The 22,333-nt window shown below is 40.4% G+C and overlaps 2 protein-coding genes across 3 annotated transcripts in view; both read right to left on the bottom strand.

Annotated features, from left to right (window-relative positions):
* The window catches only part of LOC120991227 (gastrula zinc finger protein XlCGF26.1-like), a 136,854-nt gene that overhangs the window by 44,951 nt on the left and 69,570 nt on the right, over positions 1–22,333 (bottom strand). The window lies entirely within an intron of this gene.
* The window catches only part of LOC120991226 (zinc finger protein 260-like), a 61,111-nt gene continuing 58,396 nt past the window's right edge, over positions 19,619–22,333 (bottom strand). The window contains exons 3-4 of the mRNA XM_040420087.1: positions 19,919–20,095; positions 19,619–19,834 (exon numbers count right to left, since the gene is read on the bottom strand). Of these exons, the coding sequence (XP_040276021.1) occupies positions 19,635–19,834; positions 19,919–20,095 (377 nt within the window). The 3' untranslated portion in view covers positions 19,619–19,634. The remainder of the gene's footprint in view (positions 19,835–19,918; positions 20,096–22,333) is intronic.

Here is a 22,333-nt window from a genome sequence, read left to right on the forward strand (position 1 = left end):
GACACTTGACCCTGACACCTGACCCTGACACCTGACCCTGACGCCTGACACCTGAGTTTGACTTATGCGCTTCATATGTCAGGGTCAAAGTTATAATGAGTTATAGATATACTATCTATTTGTATGCTAAATCACACAACCAAAGTATGTCTATTGCTCAGCTTATAGTACTGTGCCTAAAATGCTGTAAGCTAACACATTACAGTGTTATATGAGCGCATAGCTGATAGCTCAGTGGTAAAGCAATTGCCTCATACCCAGTGTTTCTGTGTTCAAAACTCCTTTAACCCCTTAAGAACTCAGCCCTATTTCACCTTAAGGACTTGGCTATTTTTTGCAAATCTGACCAGTGTCACTTTATGTGGTGATAACTTTAAAACGCTTTTACTTATCCAGGACATTCTGAGATTGCTTTTTGTCACAAATTGTACTTCATTACACTGGTAAAATGGAGTAAAAAAAAATCCTTTTTATTTATAAAAAAAATACCAAATTTACCAAAATTTTTGAAAAATTAGCAAATTTCCAAGTTTCAATTTCTCTACCTCTATAATACATAGTAATACCTCCAAAAATAGCTATTATTTTACATTCCCCATATGTCTACTTCATGGTTGGATCATTTTGGGAATGCCATTTTATTTTTTGGGGACGTTACAAGGCTTAGAAGTTTAGATGCAAATCTTGAAAATTTTCAGAAATTTTCAAAAAAACACTTTTTAGGGACCAGTTCAGGTCTGAAGTCACTTTGTGAGGCTTACATAATAGAAACCACCCAAAAGTGACCCCATTCTAGAAACTACACCCCTTAAGGTATTCAAAACTGATTTTTACAAACATTATTAACCCTTTAGGTGTTCCCCAAGAGTTGATGGCAAATGGAGATGAAATTTCTGAATTTCAATTTTTTGCCTAATTTTCCATTTTAATCAATTTTTTCCACTAACAAAGCAAGGGTTAACAGCCAAACAAAACTCTATATTTATTGCCCTGACTCTGCGGTTTACAGAAACACCTGATATGTGGTCGTACACCACTCTACGGCCCCACGTCAGGGCGCAGAGAGAAAGGAACGCCGTGTGGTTTTTGGAAGGCAGATTTCGCTGGACTGGTTTATTTACACCATGTCCCATTTGAAGCCCTCTGATGCACCCCTAGAGTAGAAACTCCAAAAACGTGACCCCGTTTTGGAAACTACGGGATAAGGTGGCAGTTTTTTTGGTACTATTTTAGGGTACATATGATTTTTGGTTGCTCTATATTACATTTTTTGTGAAGCAAAGTAACAAAAAATAGAAATTCTGAAATTTCATCTCCATTTGCCATTGACTCTTGTGGAACACTTAAAGGGTTAACAAAGTTTGTAAAAATCAGTTTTGAATACCTTGAGGGGTTTAGTTTCTTAAATGGGGTCACTTTTTGGAGTTTCTACTCTAGGGGTGCATCAGGGGGGCTTCAAATGGGACATGGTGTCAAAAAACAAGTCCAGCAAAAACTGCCTTCCAAAATCCATATGGCATTCCTTTCCTTCTGCGCCCTGCTGTGTGCCCGTACAGAGGTTTACGACCACATATGGGGTGTTTCTGTAAACTAAAGAATCAGGGCAATAAATATTGAGTTTTGTTTGGCTGTTAACCCTTGCTTTGTTACGGGAAAAAATGGATTAAAATGGAAAATTTGCCAAAAAATACCTGTTTTGGCACCGTTTTTATTTTTTATTATTTACAACGTTCATCTGACAGATTATATCATATACTATTTTTATAGAGAAGGTTGTTACGGACGCAGGGATACCTAATATGTTTACTTTTTTAAATTTATTTAAGTTTTACACAATAATATCATTTTTGAAACTAAAAAAATCATTTTAGTGTCTCCATAGCCTGAGAGCAATAGTTTTTATTTTATTTTTTGGGCGATTGTCTTAGTTAGGGTCTCATTTTTTGCATGATGAGATGACTGTTTTAATGGTATGATTTTGGGGTACATACGACTTTTTTGATCACTTTTATTACCTTTTTTTGGATGTAAGGTGACAAAATTATGTCTTTTTTTACACCATTTTTATTTTTACGTTGTTCACCTGAGGGGTTAGATCATGTGATATTTTTATAGAGCAGGTTCTTACAGACACGGCAATACCTAATATGTGTACCTTTTTTTATTTATTAAGGTTTTACACAATAATATCATTTTTGAAACCGAAAAAATCATTTTAGTGTCTCCATAGTCTGAGAGCCATAGTTTTTTTTTTTTTTTTTTGGGCCATTGTCTCATTTAGGGGCTAATTTTTTGCGGGATGAGACGAAGGTTTGAATGGCACTATTTTGTCATACATACGACTTTTTTGATAAAGGAAAGGATTTTAGCAGCTCTCACCTCTGGTCACCTGCCTGAAGCACGGAAAAGGAAAGTGGCTTGAACCTAGCCACACTTGATAAGTCCAAGAACAAAGAGAAAGGTTGATTCCAGCTTCAGCATATAAAAAGTTTTCTTTATTCGGCTTGTAATAAAATCCAACAAAGATGTCACATGGAGAGACACAAGATTGTGACGCGTTTCGGGCTGTGGTATTGAGCCCTTCTTCAAGACAATACAAAGGTGTACTAAAAACACAAACTTTATATACCACACAAATGGGTAACTCCTCCTTCTTAGTTAATTGGAGACTGTGTCCCAGACCCAGGTGCTCCTGGATTAGTGGATCCTCCCTGGAGCATGTGGGTGGGGACGCAGTGCTTCACAGTATTAACCGCTCAGAGACCACATATAAACATATAAACATATTGATGCACTACATATATTGCAGAGTTAAATCATGTTTCTTGTTCAGACCTTTTGGTATGCAAGTATCTAGAATGAACATCCAATATGTTTCCCTACTTAGAAGCTTCTGTTTGCGATCGCCCCCCCTGATAGGTGTGGAAACCACTTCCACTCCCTGTACAGAAAACGCAGAAACATCACCTTTGTGAACAGTGGCAAAATGTCTGGTAGCCGCTGAGACATTACGGGACATAAAATGGGGGACATCACTCAGGTGTTTTCTTATACGCACCTTAAGTTCATTAGTGGTGCAGCCCACGTATTGAAGGTTACATATTTTGCATGTTATAACATAAACTACATGATCTGTTTTACAATTTATATATTGCTTAAGCACGTGTTGTTTATTATTGGCCACAGATGTGACCTCTTTTGAAATAAGCATATGTCGACAGCATATACATTTATTGCTGCCGCATTTATAATTACCGTTTGTTTTGGGCCAGCTAGTCGTTTTGGGGAAATTCTCCCTATATAGACTGGGGCTGATTTTTTGCCCTACTGTGGGGGCTTTTTTTGCTACACATCTAATCCCTGTTGAAACTACATTTTTCCATTCTTCATTATAGTTCAAAATATGGAGATGTTTACGTATAATTTTGCAAACCTTAAAATAGTCTCTACTATAGTTAGTGATAAAGGTGATGGGTTCTTCTTTTTTAATAGTGGTGTCCTTAGTCATGATATTTTTATTACTATTCTTGTTTTTATTTTTATTTTTATTTTCATGTCCCTTATCATTAATGTCCCGCTCAGAATTTTTATTCTCATTATCTATGTTCTTATTTTTATGATTTTTTGGAAAAATAAGGGTTTCTCTATCTTTAGATCTGGCAAAATTAATTCCTCTCTCAATATTAGTTTGGGTGTAGCCCCTCACTTTAAGTCTGGCTGCAATGTTTTTTGCTTCTTTTTCAAAGAGCTCTGGGGTGGAGCAATTTCTCTTTGCCCTAATCATTTCTCCCTTAGGGATGTTTTTTATGACGTGTGGTGGATGGCAGGAGGAGGCAGAGAGAATGGTATTACCAGCTGTAGATTTTCTATGGGTGTATGTGACCACCCTGCTGGTATCTTTGACACCTTCCAGGCATAAATCCAGAAAAACAATTCTCTCTGGATCGCTGGAAAAAGTGAATTTTATTGATGCAGTGCAATTGTTGAGATATTCTATACAGTCAGCTATCCTCTCTGCGTCCCCCTGCCACACCCACAGCATATCGTCGATATAACGACCAAACCATTTGAAATCTTCTCTATAGGGATTGTTGTCAGAAAAGAGGAAGTTATTTTCCCACCACGCCATATATATATTTGCTATTGACGGTGAGTATTTAGCTCCCATAGGGATTCCTGATTGCTGTAGATAGTATTTTCTGTTGAACATAAAATAATTATGTCTCATCAAAAAATCCAGAACCAAACATAAAAATTCCTGCAGTTCTAAAGTATAATTGCTATAACATTCCAGAAACCATTTCAGAGCAACAATAGCGGATTCATGGGGGATGTTAGTATATAATGAGGAGATGTCTGCTGTCACCCATGTATAGTTTTCATGCCATTCAAAAGAGAGAAAATTAACCAAAACAGTGCTGGTATCTCTCAAATATCCTGGTATTAATGGCACAAGAGATTGTAGCAGGGAGTCGGCCCACTCCGATAAATTTTCGGAGTATGAGCCTATGCCTGCCACAATTGGACGTAGTGGGGGAGGAAAACCTGGTTTATGGATTTTGGGGAGCGCATGAAATATAGGTGTAATAGCATGTTCTACATACATAAACTCAACTTCTCTCTTGGACAGAATGCCCAAGGAATGACCCTTATCCAAAATAGTTTTCAGGGTTTTCTGACAAGGGAGGAGAGGATTATAATCCAATGAGAGATAGGTATTGGAGTCTTTCAGCATATCCAGTATCTGATTCTTATAAAGCTCACTATCAAGGATCACAACCGCTCCTCCCTTGTCAGCTTTCCGTATCACAACATCATGCATATTTTGCAATTCCAGAAAGGCTCTATGTTCATTTTTTGTCAGATTATTTTTCATTGCTTTGTCATCTGAGATGACTTTTAAAGCACATAAATCCCTCTGGATCAAATCCTGAAATCTGTCAAGGACCTCGGATCGGGACTGTATGGGGTAAAAACTCTTATTAGAGATTTTATATGTGGTAGATCTATTACACATACAGTCCCCCTCCGGACCCCCACACATTTCCTGGAGCGAGGCAATCTGCACCAGATCTGCAAAGGTAAAACATGGACACATATTCTCAATTGTGACATCACATGGTGTATCATTAACATTAGATGCATCTTCTGTTGTAACATTAATATCATCATTAATAACTGAGAAATGTTTCTTTAGTGTCATTTTTCTAGCAAGTTTGTTGACATCTATTATTGTGTGATATAGATCAAAACTGCGGGATGGGGAGAAAGAGAAACCCTTTCTCAGAACCCTCTCCTGGAAAGGGGAGACGGGCTTTGAGGAAAGGTTAATCACCTGTATGTCATTGGCTGTTTCTTGCGGCTCGGATATCGCCTGCCTTTTTCGGTGTTTTCTCCCCGCCCTGCGTTTTTTGCTTGATTACGGTGACTGGAACCTCCTGTTGCAGATCCCTCCACATGGGTACTGGAACTTTCCGCATTATCTGAATTAGAATCCAAAGAGTCCATGTCCGTGGAACTGAATGACACACCTGTATTGCGTTTTGCTCTGGATTTAAATCGATTCATTTTCTTGAGAATGGATCGAGGAGTTCCTGATTTGGTATTAGACCATGTATATACTGAATTAGTACTGTAATCCAGGAGATCTCGATTAAATTTGTTCTGCTTGAACTCAATAAGCATGTCCTCCAGTTTATTAAGGTTTTCATTTAGTTTGGCATCCAAATCCTGGAAGCTCTCATCCAATTCATGGTGTTTTAATTCCTCTTGTAATATTTTGATCTCATCATGGGTTTCTTTTAGAGCAGTTTCTTCATGTGAAATAATTAACTCCATTAATTTGATGGAACATTCTGATAGAGTGTTATACCATTGTGTGGTAAAAGAATCAGAGTAAGTCGTGGTTGGTTGCTTTCTTAGCTGACAGATTATATCATATACTATTTTTATAGAGAAGGTTGTTACGGACGCAGGGATACCTAATATGTTTACTTTTTTAAATTTATTTAAGTTTTACACAATAATATCATTTTTGAAACTAAAAAAATCATTTTAGTGTCTCCATAGCCTGAGAGCAATAGTTTTTATTTTATTTTTTGGGCGATTGTCTTAGTTAGGGTCTCATTTTTTGCATGATGAGATGACTGTTTTAATGGTATGATTTTGGGGTACATACGACTTTTTTGATCACTTTTATTACCTTTTTTTGGATGTAAGGTGACAAAATTATGTCTTTTTTTACACCATTTTTATTTTTACGTTGTTCACCTGAGGGGTTAGATCATGTGATATTTTTATAGAGCAGGTTCTTACAGACACGGCAATACCTAATATGTGTACCTTTTTTTATTTATTAAGGTTTTACACAATAATATCATTTTTGAAACCGAAAAAATCATTTTAGTGTCTCCATAGTCTGAGAGCCATAGTTTTTTTTTTTTTTTTTTTGGGCCATTGTCTCATTTAGGGGCTAATTTTTTGCGGGATGAGACGAAGGTTTGAATGGCACTATTTTGTCATACATACGACTTTTTTGATCACTTTTATTACCTTTTTTTGGAAGTAAGGTGAGCAAAATTTCAATTTTATCATAGTTTTTATTTTTTATGGCGTTCACCGTGCGGGGAATGTAACATGACCGTTTTATAGATCGGGTTGTTACGGACGTGGTGATATATAACATGTGTAGGGAATTATTTATTTTTTTAATCAGGGATAAATGTTTTTTTTTAATTTTTACATTTTTTCACTTTTTTTTACATTTTTTTTTTACCCAGACCCACTTGGTTCTTGAAGATCCAGTGGGTCTGATGTCTGTATAATACAGTACAGTACACTATATAGTGTACTGCACTGTATTTCACTCACACTTTGTCTGAACAGATCTCTGCCTTTAGCACAGATCTATTCCGCACCATGGACAGCAGGATGCCATAGAAGGCGTCCTGTTGCCATGGGAACCTTCCCCGTCTGCCACAACTGAGCAGACGGGGAAGGGGAGGGAGGAGGGCTCCCTCCCTCTGTCACCCCATCCTGTCCGGGGGCTGCAAAGGCACAGCAGCCCCCCGATGGGAGAGGGAGGGAGCTCCCTCCCTCTTCACCTCTTCCATACAGCGGTCCCTACGGACCGCGGCATGGAAGGGGTTAAAGCGGTGGACATCTGCACAGATGTCAGCTGTTTGAATCGGAATGTCAGCAGTGAGCTGACACTCTGATTCAACCGCTCTGCCATCCTGAAAATAAACGGGGGGGCGGGCGGAAGATTGCGCACCCGCCCCCCACACTGCCGCACACCTCCTGCCCGCCTCCCGCACCACCCGCAATCCCCCCCCCCACTGCGCCCGCAGGCACAAAAACACAGAGGGCTGCAGGGGGGGGTTAACTTTCAAAAATATGGCCATTTTGAGGTTTCTGATCCGCAGGGATCAGAAACTTGCATAAGCGCTAAAAAACGCAGGTCTGAATTGACCTGCGGTTTGTAGCGATCGGCAATGCAGGGGGGGTCACAGGACCCCCCTAGGCATTGTCACAGGGTACCTTCTGAATGATTTCAACAGGCACCTTGTGTAGGATGTCTATTGTGGTACTTGTGGTTCGCCGTGGGCATCCTCCATTGTATGCATTTTGCTGGGGATTGCCATTAGCAACGGGCCACAAGTGCAGGATTTGCTCCCCTATATATATGCACAACTGCATGTGGGTTTGAGCACCTCCTGCTAATGCCAACCTGTCTTCCTTGATTTCAACAGGCACCCTGTTCCGATCACTGCCGGCCGTGCGGCAGTGATCAAAACTACACAGGACGTACCAGTACGCCCTGGGTCCTTAAGGACTCGGGAAACAGGGCGTACCGGTATGTCCTAAGTATTCAAGGGGTTAAGCTGCTAAAAAATGTTTACATTTTATTAAGCCCTAGATAAGAGGCAAATTTAAATGATGTGTGACGCTGATATCTGACTTCCTTCACTTGTCAGTGTCACAAACCATTTTAGGTTTATTGTGGTTTTGTATGCTACATCACATAGATGAACAAAAGTTCATACAAGGCAAGCTGGTAGCTCAGTTGCCCCCCATGTCTAGACTTTCAGTGTTCAAAACCCCTTTCAGCCTCTAAATTTTTTTTACATTTTATTAAGCCCTAGATAAGAGGCAAAATTAAATGATGTGTGACGCTGATGTGTGATGCTGATATCTGACTTCCTTCACTTGTCAGTGTCACAAAGAATTTTAGGTTTACTGTTTTTTTTTGTATACTACATCTCATAGTTCAAAAAATATTAATCACTTTTGGTGTCTAAAGCTATAGCTCAGTGGTAAGACACTTGCTTTGCATGTAGTGTTCATGGGTTCAAAACCCCTTTCAGATTTTTAATAAAATTAATATTTATATTTTATAGAGCTCTATATCAGAGACAAATTCAAGCGGTGTGTGATGTAAGTAGTCCTTTTTTATTTTATTAAGAGTACATGGGCAGCACTATAGTAAAGGGGGCACTCATTTACTGTATCTTCCTCTATTTCCAGGTGACAGGTTTTTTTTGTTTTTTGTTCTCTTGAAACTGAAATTGTCACTGTACAATATAATAATCTATTCTTATTTCTTAGGAAGGAGTGTAATTATCAGATCTGTAAATCACTTGATTGCAATTATTTGTCGGCATCCACCCAAACATAAGCTGCAAAGATATGACCACTAGGGGTCTCACTAGTCCACTGTGGTTAGGCATGTTCCAGCTCTCCCAGCAAATACAAGCAGGAGGAAGTTTGGGCCTGTTCTGGAGTAACTGATGAGGAGACTTGCCAGATTCACTGCCTCTTGACAGATCTGCAAACCAAATTATCTTACTGTAAGTCTGCTCTCCATCCGCTATCTTACATGGCTTATACATTGATTCACCTCTCTCAAGTGTGTATACAGTTCCATATTAGCTAGAATCACTGTATTGCCGGACCCCTGCAGCTGATCGGGAGGGAGTAGCTCCTGTGGCCGCCCGATCAGAGCGCTGTACCTGTACGGCGCTGGGATTTGTGACCGTGTTTCCAGCGACGTACATGTACAGCGCTGGTATCCTACGGGTTAATGACATATTATTTATTATAGTATATGCTATTAAAGAAAAAAATATATGTCTTTCTGGGGACTTCAACCTGGGATATCTACATGCAAAGCCATTAATGTAACCTCCAAGCTATAACATTACCACATGGTTTTTCCATACTTAGAAGCTATCACATAGTACTGCGATCTGTATGATCATATATCGTGTCTGTGGATAAAGCAGTAATATGTATATCAGCTTTCTGAGCAGATCTCAGTGTGGTGAAGCTATAGCACACGGTGTGTATAATACACATATATACAGTAGATATGTATAATCCAGGACACAGCTCTGTATACAGTGACTAATCAACTTTTTCAGGGGTCCCAGAAATACTGTGATTCTAGCTAATATGGAACTGCATACACACTTGAGAGAGGTGAATCAATGTATAAGCCATGTAAGATAGCGGAGGAGAGCAGACTTACAGTAAGATAATTTGGTTTGCTGTGAAGAGGCAGTGAATCTGGCAAGTCTCCTCAGCAGCTACTCCAGAACACGCCCACACTTCCTCCTGCTTGTATTTGCTGGGAGAGCTGGAACATGCCTAACCACAGTGGACTAGTGAGACCCCTAGTGGTCATATCTTTGCAGCTTATGTTTGGGTGGATGCCAACAAATAATTGCAATCAAGTGATTTACAGATCTGATAATTAGACTCCTTCCTAAGAAATAAGAATAGATTATTATATTGTACAGTGACTGTTTCAAGAGAACAAAAAACAAAAAAAAACTGTCACCTGGAAATAGAGGAAGATACAGTAAATGAGTGCCCCCTTTACTATAGTGCTGCCCATGTACTCTTAATAAAATAAAAAAGAACTACTTACATCACACACCGCTTGAATTTGTCTCTGATATAGAGCTCTATAAAATATAAATTTTATTAAAAGCCTGAAAGGGGTTTTGAACCCATGAACACTACATGCAAAGCAAGTGTCTTGCCACTGATCTATAGCTTTAGACACCAAAGGTGGTGATTTTTTTGATCTATGAGATGTAGTATAGCAAAAAACACAGTAAACCTAAAATGGTTTGTGACACTGACAAGTGAAGGAAGTCAGATATCAGCATCACACATCAGCGTCACACATCATTTAAATTTGCCTCTTATCTAGGGCTTAATAAAATATAAAAAAAAATTAGAGGCTGAAAGGGGTTTTGAACACTGAAAGCCTAGACATGGGGTCAACAGCATTACCACTGAGCTACCAGCTTGCCTTGTATGAACTTGGGATTTTTGTGATATAGCATACAAAACCACAGTAAACCTAAAATGGTTTGTGACACTGACAAGTAAAGGAAGTCCGGTATCAGCGTCACACATCATTTAAATTTGCCTCTTTTCTAGGGCTTAATAAAATGTAAACATTTTTTAGCGGCTTAACACAGAAACACTGGGCATGAGGCAATTGCTTTACCACTGAGCTATCAGCTATGCGCTCATATAACACTGTAATGTGTTAGCTTACAGCATTTTAGGCACAGAGCTATAAGCTCAGCAATAGACGTACTTTGGTTGTGTGATTTAGCATACAAATAGATAGTATATCTATAACTCATTCTAACTTTGACCCTGACATATGAAGAGTATAAGTCAAACTCAGGTGTCAGGTATCAGCGTCAGGTGTCAGCGTCAGGTGTCAGCGTCAGGTGTCAGCGTCAGGCGGCCATTGGCATTAATTTGATATTTGACTATGATATCTTACCATGTCCTAAAATGAACACTGTACATATGGTTAATCTACCACCTAGGCGGCTTGTTTATTTTGTATTTATGCCCTTTTGACTATGGCTGGTTTACTTAAAGGACCTATCAATACAGATAGTTGGCTGGAAGAAGAGGAAGAGGTGTTTTCAGAGCAGGAGGGTACACATGATAAAAATGGTCAGTGCTCACTTAAAACTGTATTTAAACACCTGTATGATGACTATAAGGAGAATTTAAAATCCTGGTGGGAGACACGTACTTTAGAAAATTACATCAAACACAGAATTGTACCAAAGGGTCTGAGGATACGATTGATTCCTGCCCTACGGTCTCGCTCACCACGATTGATTGAGAAGTGGAAAAAGGAGTCCATTGAGAGCTCCATTAGGTTTATGAAGATTTTGCTGGAGGAAGAGAGAGAAATCCTCAGTAATACCTGTAACAAACTTAACAAACAAATTGAACTGGCATTGAAACTTAAAGGGAACCTGTCACTAGTTTTATGGTGTCCTAACTAAGGGCAACATAAATAAGTGATTGATTCTCTTAGCACAATGCTGGGTCACTTTCTTTAATTGACTCAGTCAATCTGCCAACGTCTTGTATTGAAAAGCTCCAGCTGATAATGATGAGTCATGAATATTCATGAGCTCCTGACTCTCCCCGCCCACCTGCTGCAGAATGACAGTTTGTTTCCATATCAACCAGCAGCAGGTGGGCAGAGGAGTGGCTATAGCTCTGAATTAAATATACGCTGGACTCAGTAACATTAAGCCGGACTCAAATCAGCTCATTAGCATGCAGCATCTTTGTGTGTATATTATGAGATAACCATCTGTCACACCAGTAAGTGAATACATCTAAGGTACTTTTTAGTAGTAAATGATTGTATATAATTAGTTAGATTATAATCAAATATCCACATGACAGGTTCCCTTTAAGAGTGATCCCGACTTCAATAGGAGAGAAGCTACTCTACAGACATCTGTGGAACATTTCCAGACTCAGCTGAAGGATAGAAAACACAAACAGTTCATAAAAGATCTGACTACCTTCAGGGAGAAGAAAGTCTTTGATTTCTTAAAGGAATAATCGAAAGGCAGAGGTGGTAAAGACTCGAGTACTGATATAGACTCCTCTGATACCGAGAGGATAACGAAATCAAAATCATCTAATAGGGGGTCATAATAGAGGTAGGGGAGGGAGAAGATGGCCACAAATGAATTGTCAGAACATATGCCTCCTCTTCTTCAGATGCTACTGCCGGGGGAAGGCTATCCTCGGGTTTTTTGGCGAAAGGAGGGGAGGACCACATGGGCCCTCCCTACCATTAGAGGGACAACATACAGAAGGAAGAAAAACGCAAATAGATGAGAACTGTATTATTAACCTAACTAATCGGGCACTTACTAATGATGAGTTTCAAGTTCTCTCTAAGGGTCTTTCGTTTGTCCCCACTGTAGATTTTGATGCATTTTTATGGGTGAAGGACCTGGGTCTGTTCACTCGGAAATTAAAGTGGCACAAATTCTACAGAAATAATGATAGGAGGAATGTATCAAACTTGACATTCCCCTTGACTGTCTCGAGGATGCGAGATTATTGATGTCCCTCAGTGAGGGCTCAGGTCAAGTATCTGGGCAAGGCCCCTTCACAGATCTACACCCGAGGAGCAAAAAAATTCCCCCTCCTCAAGAAAATTTGGCGATCAATATATTCTCCAGACTAGTGGTGCAAGAGATTGAAAAAATACATTCCCACAGAGGTCAGCAGTGTAACCTCACTTGGAGTGAGAGAGAGACCCTCAATGGGTTGCAGAAGGACAATAGCATTATTATAAAACATTCAGACAAAGGGGGGAACATAGTGATAATGAATCATCAGATAAATCAAAAGATGTGTGTTTCCCTCCTGAATGATTCAAAATGCTATAGTCGTCTACAACTTGACCCCTCGAAAAAATTCATAGGCGAACTCAATGTGATCTTAGGGGACGCCTTTGAAAATAAATTGATCTCCTCCGAGGAATTAAAGTAAATGACTCCTAGAAATCCGCAGACACCAACATTTTATGCCCTCCCTAAAATTCATAAAGGGGAGACCGATCGTTTCGGGGATTGATTCTTTGTCCCAAAACATAAATATCTATGTGGACAAGATTCTTAGACCATTTGTCTCCTCGTTGCTCTCCTTTATTAGGGACACAACCGACCTACTTCTGAAAATTCAAGATACTGCTGTGGAGGAGAATACACTGTTGGCCTCCATAGATGTGGAGGCTCTCTACAGCAGCATACCACATGAATGGAGCATTAAAGCTGCACAATCCTTCTTGGAGACAAGGGGGATACAGTTTAGAGCAAATAACTCCTTTGTCCTGTCTCTCCTCAAATACATCTTGACTCTGCACTGGAATGGGTAGCCCCTGTGTGCCCACATATGCTAATTTGCTCCTGGGCTGGTGGGAGGATCGTTTGGTTTTTAGTGAGGTGGAGGATCCCTGGACCACCCATATCCTCCTATGGGGGAGATATATAGATTACATCTTTGTCTTATGGGATGGTCCAGAGGATGCCTTCAAATCATTTGTGGAATCTCTAAATCAGAACCCCATTGGCCTACGCTTCACATATGAAATCAGTGATAGGGAGATCTCTTTCCTGGATGTAAAAATTTCTAAAAAGGAAGGCATGCTCCATACAGAAACTTTTAGAAAACCTACGGCGACAAATAGCCTGCTTCATTGGGGGAGTTTCCACCCAAAACCCCTAAAGAAAGAAATACCAAAAGGCCAATACATACGCATTAGGAGGAATTGTACTGACACCGCCACTTTTATTGCACAATTGAGGGAATTGAAAAGTAGATTTTTAAAGAGGGGGTATCCAGAGGAGACACTCAAAGGGGCATTCAAATACTCCATGGCCAGAGATAGGAATGAGTTCCTTAGGCCCCATAAAAAGGAGTCACAAAAGGGGATAATGAGGATAATTGGCACATATGACAATGCCCATGAGAAAGTTTATGAGATACTAAGAAAAAATTGGGGTATCTTACAGACAGATCGAGATCTAATGGACATACTACCACCTAGACCAGCGATAACCTTCAGAAGAGGGAAATCTATCAAAGACCACCTGGTACATAGTATGTACACAAAACCAAGGCCCGCAGGTATGTGGCTAGATAGAAGGCCTTTGGGGACCTTCAAATGCAGTGGGTGTGGTGTGCCCCTTTATCTCTACATCTAAGACATTTAAGAGTGTCTCCACAGGAAGGATTTATGACATAAGGGATTTCTCTAATTGTAGAACATGTGGAGTTGTGTATTTGATTACCTGCCAATGCCCTCTAAATTATGTAGGGAAGACCAAAAGAGAATTGAGAAGGAGAATCGGTGAACACATTGGAGATGTCAAACATAAAAGGGATACACCAGCGGCCAATCACGCTCAGGAATTCCATGAGGGGGACCCAAGTTCCTTAAGATTTTAATCCATTGAAGTTTTCCCCCCTTCCCCACGTAAGGGTGATTGGGATAGGAAAATACTACAGAGGGAGTGCCAATGGATCTATAGATTAAGGACATTTAATCCCGAGGGTTTAAATAAACAACTGTCATTTGAGTGTTTCCTATAGCCAGGCTCACCTGTCTTTGACTTATATCATGTACATTGATATATATCCCTCAAGCAGGGACCTGTAGGTTAGACACGAGGACAGGGAACCCCTACCATTAAGGAGTGTCCCTGGGCTGAGGATTAGGAAGGGGCTTACAGGGAGAGAATAGGTACTTTTTGTCCGTTTTTTCCGACCCCCTCTTTATATCTTAAGACATCGTATACCTCAGACCATCATCAACAATCCTCAGGGGCCAAATATCCCTATCAAAGTGCTGAGATCTCAACAAACCGCGAGTAGTATCATTTACATAATCAGTTTTCTGTTTGAGATAACAAGTGTACTATGTGTATGTATTATGAGACCCACTTGATCTGGGCGTGATTTGAGCTTATATTTTAAAAGTATTTATTAAAAGTTATATTTTATATAAGTGGGAAGGTGTTAAAAGTGAAGTTCCAGTTGATACTCCCCTTACATGGTTAATCTACCGCCTAGGCGGCTTGTTTATTTGATACAATCAGCAGTGAACAGAAATATCATAAGAAGCAGAACATCTTTTACCCCCCCTTCCCTCCCCTAATCCTGTGCATCAATCCAAGGAGTGGAGCACCTCGGGGAACCTCAAGTGCTGGCCGAAGTTTGGATAGGTGTGTGTCCATGAAGAACCTCATATAAATACCATGTAGCATGTTCAAAATGTGAAATAAGTTTACATTTAACGGAAGCGGAAAGTATTTATAAATAGGGTTGAGCGAACTTTAGGATTTTTGGACCCCTGAACCGAACCCGAACTTTTCAGTAAAAGTTCGGGTTTGAGTTCGGCGACTTAATGGCGCTTTTGGAAAGGCTGCAGAGCAGCCAATCAACAAGTGTTTAACTCGTGTGCCCTTAGAAGACATCACAGCCATGCCTACTAATGGCATGGCTGTGATTGGCCAGTGCAGCATATGACCCAGCCTCTATATAAGCTGGAGTCACGTAGCACTGCACGTCACTCTGCTCTGATCAGTGTAGGGATAGGATGCTGCTAGTGTAGGCTAGCTAGTTAGGGATAGTGCTAGTGTAGGGATAGGATCACCGCTGATTGTATCCTCTAATATTTGACATATTGTTGCCAGGAGTGTCGAATTGCATATACTTATGATGTGTTGTTAAACAGATTTTGAAAAAATAAAATAAATAAAAATCTAAAAAAATTACCCCCTTTCCCCAAAATGTAAATAAAAAAATGGAAACTATAAAAAAATACACATATTGGGTATCACCGCGTACAAAAATCGCCTATATTTATAAACTAAAAAATATTTTTCAGATATGGCAAATAGCAAAACAGAAAAAATACCCCAGAATGGTATGAATGAAAACTATAGATCATCCCTCAAAAAATGAGCCCTCACACAGCTCCGTACACATAACTACATAAAAGTTATAGAGGCTACAATAAGGCAATTAAAAGGGAACAAAAAATATTTCAGTAACAAAATGCAAGAGAAACTATACATAAGTGATATTGCCGTAATCGTACTTAGCAGGAGAATGAAAGCAATAGGTCAGTTTTACTGTATGGGGAACACCGTAAACACAAAACATAAAACTGTATCGTAATTTCATTATTTTTACAATTTCACCCCACATGGAATTATTTTCCATCTCCCCACTACATCGTTTGCAATATTAGATGGTGGAATTAGAAAATGCAACTTGTCCCACAAAAAACAAGCGCCCATACGGCTATGTAAACAGAAAAATAAAAAAGTCCTCGAAAGGCAGGGAGTAACAAACGAAAATGCGAAAAAGCCTCCGGGGCTGAAAGGGTTACCTGTAAGGTTTAAAATATAAGTCATAAACACGCAAAGTGAGGTTATTAGTGAGCGGTTTCTGGAGAAAGGATACTGTAAAGAGGATCTAGATAAATGTAGAGAAGAAGTAGAGAGAGAAAATGTAGGAGAGGGACTCTCGGGGAGAACAAAGAAAGATTTCTGTTTTTCCTTCCTCACACAGTATAATGTCCAGGCTGGAATAATAAAAAATATAATAAGGAAGAATTGGCCAACCCTAAAAAATGACCCAGTATTAGGGAAGGATATCCCGGAACATCCGAATGTGATTTTTAGAAAAGCACCAAGTTTACGGAACAAACTGGTGCACAGCTCCTCACACTCTGAGGGTGTTAGGAAAGGGAATAAATTTACCTGGTGTGGGTTCTGTCTGCCGTGCCGTAACAGGAAGAGAGAAAAAAGAAAGAGGGATACTCAGACTGTACATTCCAATCAGAAGGGTCAGGATTACAAAATAAAAGTATGCATCACATGTGAAAGTGTAGGGGTGGTCTACATGCTGGAGTGCCCGTGTGGCCTCCAGTATGTGGGCCGCACCATGCGAAAGCTGAAAGTTAGAATTCAGGAGCATGTCCGCAACATCAGAAAGGGACTTGAGACCCATAGTGTATCGATGCATTTTAAAATCAAACATCAGAAAGACCCGAGTGGCTTGTCATTTGTAGGGGTGGAGTTGGTTAAACCACATTGGCGGGGAGGGAATTCCATCAAGCGGATCAATAGGAGGGAGGTTGAATGGATCTACAAGATGGATTAATTGCAACCAAAAGGGATGAACGTAGAATTCGATTTGAAACCCTGGCTCACCTGAGAGAATTTTCTGCAATCCCCGTTCTGGCCATGTTAAGTCTGTGGCTGTAGTGAGGGAGTGATCGCTTCTAGCTGGAGGCAATCATACGGATCGTGGTGTGTTCAGTCATTCCTGGATGGAGGGAGGTGGCCCCAGGAGAGGTACTCTACCATTGGTGGGGAAGGATCTCGGGGGGGAGAGGAGTGGCCATCCATGAATGAAGGAGGGCGGTCCCATGTTGTGTAAACTACTACTGAAGGGCGGTCCTATGATGTGTGAAGTTGTTACTGGCTGGAAAGAGCCATGTGACCCCTGACATCTCCATTGGTGGGATTGTACCATGTGAGGTATGGCACGTAGGATAGCAATGAATGGAGGAGGGCGGTCCTAGATATAATTGATTAAGGGTTGTAACCAACTATGTGGGTGGTGACGTTTCAGCTATCCATGAATGAGGGGATAGCCTCTAGGTGCGTTTTTTTCATTGGATAGATATTGTGCTTTAAAGGTGGGCGGTTAGTGGTAAGGAGGAGAATGTTATGCGATTAGGATTATGCGATTAGGATGCGACCAGTCCAGACATGCTTGTGTATTAACCCTGGGAGTGTTAGTGTTAAGTATATTATGCGATCTAGTTATTCTATGCGAACACATGCGATCAGTTCAGATATATCCCTGTGTTAATCATGAGAATGTTGACACGTGATTAGTCCAGATATGTCTCTGTGTTAACCCTGTGATCATGTGTGATAATTCGGATGTGATCGATATGATCGCATGGTTTGCGGTTATATGTGATTAGTCTGGGTCAGTCCAGATTTGTCTGTAACTTACAGTTAAACCAGTAATTTTGTGACCCAAAGGAGGTTTTTTTGTGATATTTGTTTTATGAATGTATTTGATGTATTTTATGGATTTTTTACCCTTTTGTATTGAGCCGTAAGGGCTATGATGATTTTAAGGAGGTGTGGTAGCTTATCATCGGCAGGTACAGTGCAGACCAAAAGTTTGGACACACCTTCTCATTCAAAGAGTTTTCTTTATTTTCATGACTATGAAGGCATCAAAACTATGAATTAACACATGTGGAATTATATACATAACAAACAAGTGTGAAACAACTGAAAATGTCATATTCTAGGTTCTTCAAAGTAGCCACCTTTTGCTTTGATTACTGCTTTGCACACTCTTGATGAGCTTTAAGAGGTAGTCCCCTGAAATGGTCTTCCAACAGTCTTGAAGGAGTTCCCAGAGATGCTTAGCACTTGGCCCTTTTGCCTTCACTCTGCGGTCCAGCTCACCCCAAACCATCTCGATTGGGTTCAAGTCCGGTGACTGTGGAGGCCAGGTCATCTGGCGCAGCACCCCATCACTCTCCTTCATGGTCAAATAGCCCTTACTTTCAAAGTTTTCCCAATTTTTCAGCTGACTGACTGACCTTCATTTCTTAAAGTAATGATGGCCACTCGTTTTTCTTTATTAAGCTGCTTTTTTCTTGCCATAATACAAATTCTAACAGTCTATTCAGTAGGACTATCATCTGTGTATCCACCTGACTTTTCCTCAACGCAACTGATGGTCCCAACCCCATTTATAAGGCAAGAAATCCCACTTATTAAACCTGACAGGGCACACCTGTGAAGTGAAAACCATTTCAGGGGACTACCTCTTGAAGCTCATCAAGAGAATGCCAAGAGTGTGCAAAGCAGTAATCAAAGCAAAAGGTGGCTACTTTGAAGAACCTAGAATATGACATATTTTCAGTTGTTTCACACTTGTTTGTTATGTATATATTTCCACATGTGTTAATTCATAGTTTTGATGCCTTCAGTGTGAATCTACAATTTTCATAGTCATGAAAATAATGAAAACTCTTTGAATGAGAAGGTGTGTCCAAACTTTTGGTCTGTACTGTATATAAAGACCGCCTCTAGGTAGGCGGAGTACACACCCCTGACGAAGCTTCCTAAAGCGAAACCCGGGTCGGGTGAATGATTTGTGTACACTGCTTGTTATCATATCCATCTTGTAAGTATAATAAAACCTTGCAGTTGGAACCTTTTGTGATTGTACTTCACTATTGGCGGCACCTTGATTTCTCATAAGGTTCCCTAGAGGAAAGGTGAATCCGAGTGAACTGACTGCTTACCCATGTCCATGAAATTCCTGTGAGATCTGGAAGGGAGGATTTTTCAGCTTTGTCCTGGAGCAGCGCGGTCCATTTAAAGAAAACGCGTCTATAGATGTGAACATTGCCCACTTCACTATTGGAACTCGTGACGCACCAAAAGAAAGGCAACGTACTAAAGGCTGTTTTATATATTTTATTTGCATAAACAGAATATATGTCTTCTTAAACAGGATTTATCAGATGTTTTATAGAAGCCGTGACATCAACTAAGCTTTTATATCCAAATATACAACCTGAAATGAAAACAATGTCTATGACCCAGTGATATATTGTTTCGTTATATTGTGGCCATATGGCTTCTCTCGTGTGACTTCACTAATGAGCCCTAATTATGGCTTTAGAAACAAAAACATTTTTCTCATTCTGAATGCAGCTTCTCTCATGTGTGATGCCTCTTATGGTTTAGAAGACTTGATTTATCTGAAAAACGTTTCCCACATTCTGGACATGAATACGGCTTCACTCCTGTGTGAATTCTCTCATGTTTAACAAGATTGGATTTCTGTGTAAAACATTTCCCACATTCTGAACATAAATACGGCTTTTCCCCAGTGTGAGTTCTCTCATGTGTAGCAAGATCTGATTTGTGTATAAAACATTTTCTACATTCTGAACACGAATATGGCTTATCTCCTTTGTGACCTCTTTCATGTTTAACCAGACTTGATTTCTCTGTAAAACATTTCCCACATTCTGAACACGAATATGGCTTCTCTCCTGTGTGAATTCTCTCATGTTTAACAAGATTGGATTTCTGGGTAAAGCATTTCCCACATTCTGAACATGAATATGCTTTCTCTCTTGTGTGACATCTCTGATGTTTAACAAGATCTGATTTCTCTATGAAACATTTCCTACGTTCTGTACATGAATACGGCTTTTCCCCAGTGTGAATTCTCTCATGTGTATTAAGAGCTGATTTCTGTGTAAAACATTTCCCACATTCTGAACATAAATACTGCTTTTCCCCAGTGTGAGTTCTCTCATGTGTAACAAGATCTGATTTGTGTATAAAACATTTTCCACATTCTGAACACGAATATGGCTTCTCTCCTATGTGACTTCTTTCATGTTTAATAAGATTAGATTTCTCTGTAAAACATTTCCCACATTCTGAACACGAATATGGCTTCTCTCCTGTGTGACATCTCTTATGTGTAACAAGACTTACTTTCTGGGTAAAGCATTTCGCACATTCTGAACATGAATATGGTTTCTCTCCTGTGTGACATCTCTCATGTTTAACAAGATTTGATTTCCATGTGAAACATTTCCCACATTCTAAACATGAATACATTTTCTCTCCTTTGTGACGTCTTCGGTGTTTAGAAAGTCCTGAGCTGTTTGTGGATTCTTTACCACAATGAAACCTTTTAATCCTTTTCTGACTTGTACTTGCGGTAACAATCTGTGATTGGTCAGGAGAAGGTTCCGCATATTTAGGAGGATTATATGATAGATCTGTATTGTGAAGTCCTGGATGTACATTAAGGGTAATAAGGTTTTCTCCTGAAGAGCGCTGCATGATATCTTCATCTAGTGGTAACACTACATTTTTACATTTCCTACTGGGATTTTCTGTTAAGATAAAAATGAAAATTTGTTTTAAAGTGTTTTTTTTTGCAAACTACAGAGTAGACAAACTTATAACATTCCAATTAGCCTGGAAGTCGATCCAACAGGAAGGAGAAGTGTTCATTCAATTGGAATCCATTTCTGACTTTGGTCAAAAAAACTGCACTTGTGATCCCAGTCTTACAAAGCTTCTATAACTTCCTGACAAAGTCCAGGATTCTTGTTTACACCAGGTCATGACTTTTATTACATACAAAAAATGTGAAAAGCCTGACCATGTCTGGAAACGAGCCCTGCTCTCTGCCAACACATTTTGCCTTTCAACAGCAACTAGACATCATTTGAATAAAACAAGGAGCATTATGGTTAGAGCTGGTGAAGGGGGCATCATGATTTGTAGTGTAGGAAGGCGCAAGGGGCCGTCGTTGATGGAAGGTATGTGTCACCGAGATTCCTGGCCTTGGTGAGGTAAGAGCCGGTAGTTTAAAGTGTCAGCGGCAGCTAGTGCTGACTGACACTGTTTGTTGTTAGTATGGCTGTAAAGCCGATCCGGGCCGGCTCTTACTGGGAGTAGCCAAAGTGCTGGGTGGGTGGCATCTCCACACGCTCTAGGCCGGGTCTTTTTTGGCCTATATAAAACCCAGCCAGCAGTCTCAGCTGGGTGTGGTTTATCCTCCATCTGACAGAGAAGCTGGGGAGTCTCTCTGTTTGGGGACCTGTGAATTTGTGCCATAATAAAGGGTGAGAGCTAAATACCGGGAAACAAGCCCCTAAAGCCTGCTATGGACTGCAAATGGAAAACTGCTAACCAGGTGAAGATTTTGTTCTATGGACATTGCATGGTGTGAACAAACACCAAGACTGAACGGTCATTTTTGTTTAACTTAAAGACTTTGTGATTGCCTCTATACTGCGTCCGCTAGCCTGTCTACCAGAGCAAAACCCCGCAATTGGTGGAGTATGCGAGCAAACGCAGTGAGGCAGGCCTGAAGGCCGAAAAGTTTTTTCCGGAACAAAGTGCATGTCCTATATTAAACCGGCAAGGTTACGACCCGTGTCCCCGGATAAAATGAAGGCGTCGTGAAAGCCCTCGTGGAGGCTAACTTGCAGCAGCAGAAGGCTAACAAGCAGCAACAGGAAACTAACCAGCTGCTATTACAACATCTAATGGCATTGCAAGCGGCCGGAGCGTCCCAGAACTTCCACGATGCCCGGAAAGCTGTCCGTGCGGCGATCCCTAAGATGTCCCCCTCGGATAACGTCGAGATCTATCTGGTGATGTTCGAAAAGGTGGCCGTGAGGGAGAAATTACCCTGAGACCAGTGGGCTGAGGTCGTCGCTCCGTTCCTGGCGTCTGGACCCCAGCAAGTGTTTTTTGATCTCCCCGATGATCAAGCGGCCGACTTCCCGACCGTAAAAGGCGAGATCCTGGCGAGACTGGGGGTGAATGTATTGGTCCGGGCTCAGTGGGTGCACCAGTGGGAATTTAACTCGGCTGAACCC

Source organism: Bufo bufo, chromosome 2 (assembly GCF_905171765.1).
Source record: "Bufo bufo chromosome 2, aBufBuf1.1, whole genome shotgun sequence".
In the NCBI taxonomy this organism is placed as follows: domain Eukaryota; kingdom Metazoa; phylum Chordata; class Amphibia; order Anura; family Bufonidae; genus Bufo; species Bufo bufo.